Source organism: Pleuronectes platessa, chromosome 13, assembly GCF_947347685.1.
Source record: "Pleuronectes platessa chromosome 13, fPlePla1.1, whole genome shotgun sequence".
Classification (NCBI taxonomy): Eukaryota; Metazoa; Chordata; class Actinopteri; order Pleuronectiformes; family Pleuronectidae; genus Pleuronectes; species Pleuronectes platessa.
The window spans coordinates 6,447,567-6,449,506 of record NC_070638.1 but is presented as its reverse complement, the minus strand read 5'-3'; the positions used below and the strand labels follow the sequence as shown (position 1 = coordinate 6,449,506).

The 1,940-nt window shown below is 44.7% G+C and overlaps 1 protein-coding gene across 1 annotated transcript; it reads left to right on the top strand.

The window, feature by feature from the left end:
- The first annotated feature begins 258 nt into the window (after positions 1–258).
- On the top strand, positions 259–1,418 carry LOC128455016 (apolipoprotein D). The gene is made up of 4 exons (XM_053438644.1): positions 259–378; positions 552–673; positions 970–1,058; positions 1,177–1,418. Exons 1-4 carry the CDS (start codon positions 259–261, stop codon positions 1,416–1,418), a joined length of 573 nt encoding a protein of 190 aa, XP_053294619.1.
- Positions 1,419–1,940: the final 522 nt, after the last annotated feature.

The following is a 1,940-nucleotide window of genomic DNA, read 5'->3' as shown; positions in this document are numbered from 1 at the left end:
TGATCAGCGATAAAGCTCCAGGTTCCTCGATCTATATAAGACCCAGGGAAGCTTCACATCCTGCACACAGGTTCTATAGCTGTCAACTCAGGTAAGCAGGCTTCAGCCACAACTCTGCCTCTGTCCACTTCTGTGCCTGTCTCCTGTTCTTCCCTGTGGGATTCTCTATACAGATGTTTGGTTCCCTGAGCTCTGCAGCAGGATATTGCCTCTGTAATTGCGCTGTGTGTTTTCTCCTCTGCAGATCCTATTGATAAGATGAAGACCATGCTGGTGATTTCCCTGACTCTGCTGTCTGTCCTGGCAGCCAGCGCTCAGAGCATCAAGTTCGGCAAATGTCCCAAACCTGACGTTCAGGCCAACTTTGATGCAACCAGGGTGAATACTAAACTCAGAGTTTATTCCTTATCGTTCATTTGCTATTATATTAAAACTCTGCACCACATGAGAAATGCCCAATTCCCGCAACTGCCATTATCAGCAATCAGCCCGGAGTTGCAACAGATACATATTCAGCATCTCGACTGTGATATGTTGTATTTCACTTGCAGTACGTGGGTAGGTGGTATGAGATCATGAAGCTCCCAACAGCCTTCCAGAAAGGCGAGTGCGGCACTGCCACCTACAGCCTGAAGAGCCCAGGAGTCGTCGGGGTCCTGAACAGGGAGCTGCTGTGAGTATCTGTTTGCATTTATTCCAAGACTTGTGGAATTTGATTTCCACAACTCCAGTTATTCTGTCCTTGTAAAGTCCACAGACCTGGGAATATGACTTTTCAGTGTAAATGCTGTATTTTTGTGTGCACGACGTTTCACGCAGAGACAGATTTTTTATCCTTTATCTATGAAATCAGTAGATTTAGAGAAAATTACACATTTAGACTCCAAATGTGTGAATAGAAAAAAGGATTTTCTCATATAAATTCCTCTTTTCATTTGAAGTCTTTCATGTTTCATTCATCCTTTATAGGAAGGACGGAACCACTAATTCTATCGCCGGCTCTGCCAAGGTTAAGAACCCCGCCGAGCCTGCCAAGCTGGAGGTCTCCTTCTTTGAAAGTGAGGATGTCTAATTCATTGCAGTTTTTACCTTCAGGTTCACTCGTTCATTAAAACCGGTGACTTGTGTTTCAGACATCCCAGCAGCCTTGACTCTACCGACTTGTATCCCCTCCAGATTCCCCTCCCGGTCCCTACTGGGTGCTCTCCTCTGACTACGAGGGTCACTCTCTGGTCTACGGCTGCACCGACTTCGGCCTGTTCCGCATGGAGTTCTCCTGGATCCTGAGCAGGGAGCCCACCCTCTCTGAGGAAACCACCGAGGAGCTGCACGCCATCCTGTCCTCCATCGGAGTCAACGTGGCCAAGATGGTCTCCACCGACCAGGACGCAGAGTTGTGCAGCGCCATGATCCAGTAGACAGAGACACTTCTGTTTCGGATAGAGGACGACACAGGAGTCACAGCATGGCTCGGTGTGTGGAGTGTGTAGTATATATACATATATATCGCTCTGTTGATCTTGTGCAAAGTCAATGCAATAAACCTGTAGAACGACATTCATGTTGTGTGTGTTTCGTTTTTAGACCTTGGGCTCATTCTGAATTACAATAAGGCAAACTGTAGAATTTAAAGCAACAGAATGTCAGTTCCCCAGTTCACTTTACATAAAACATTAACATATACACACACACACATATACACACACACATACAGTTCGTCCTTTCAAGGTCACACAACACACTCCAACAATATTCCAATGAATGAAAATTTAAAGTAGCTCCAGATGAAAACTTAAACAATACATCTGATATAATGGGCCACACATTTTATTTTGATAAGTAAGTTCTTGGGAGGGTACACATGTTGGAAAGATAAATCGTTTATACCCATTCATTTTATTGTCTAATTGTTATTGGTTCATTTGTTTCATCCTCTCACG

What these genes read in the sequence shown, in the direction of transcription:
- LOC128455016 (XM_053438644.1), top strand. Translation starts at nt 259, where the DNA reads ATGAAGACCATGCTGGTGATTTCCCTGACTCTGCTGTCTGTCCTGGCA. An exon ending in CCAACTTTGATGCAACCAGG is followed by an intron (nt 379 to 551) that starts GTGAATACTAAA and finishes TTTCACTTGCAG; the next exon opens with TACGTGGGTAGGTGGTATGA. An exon ending in GGAGGTCTCCTTCTTTGAAA is followed by an intron (nt 1,059 to 1,176) that starts GTGAGGATGTCT and finishes TATCCCCTCCAG; the next exon opens with ATTCCCCTCCCGGTCCCTAC.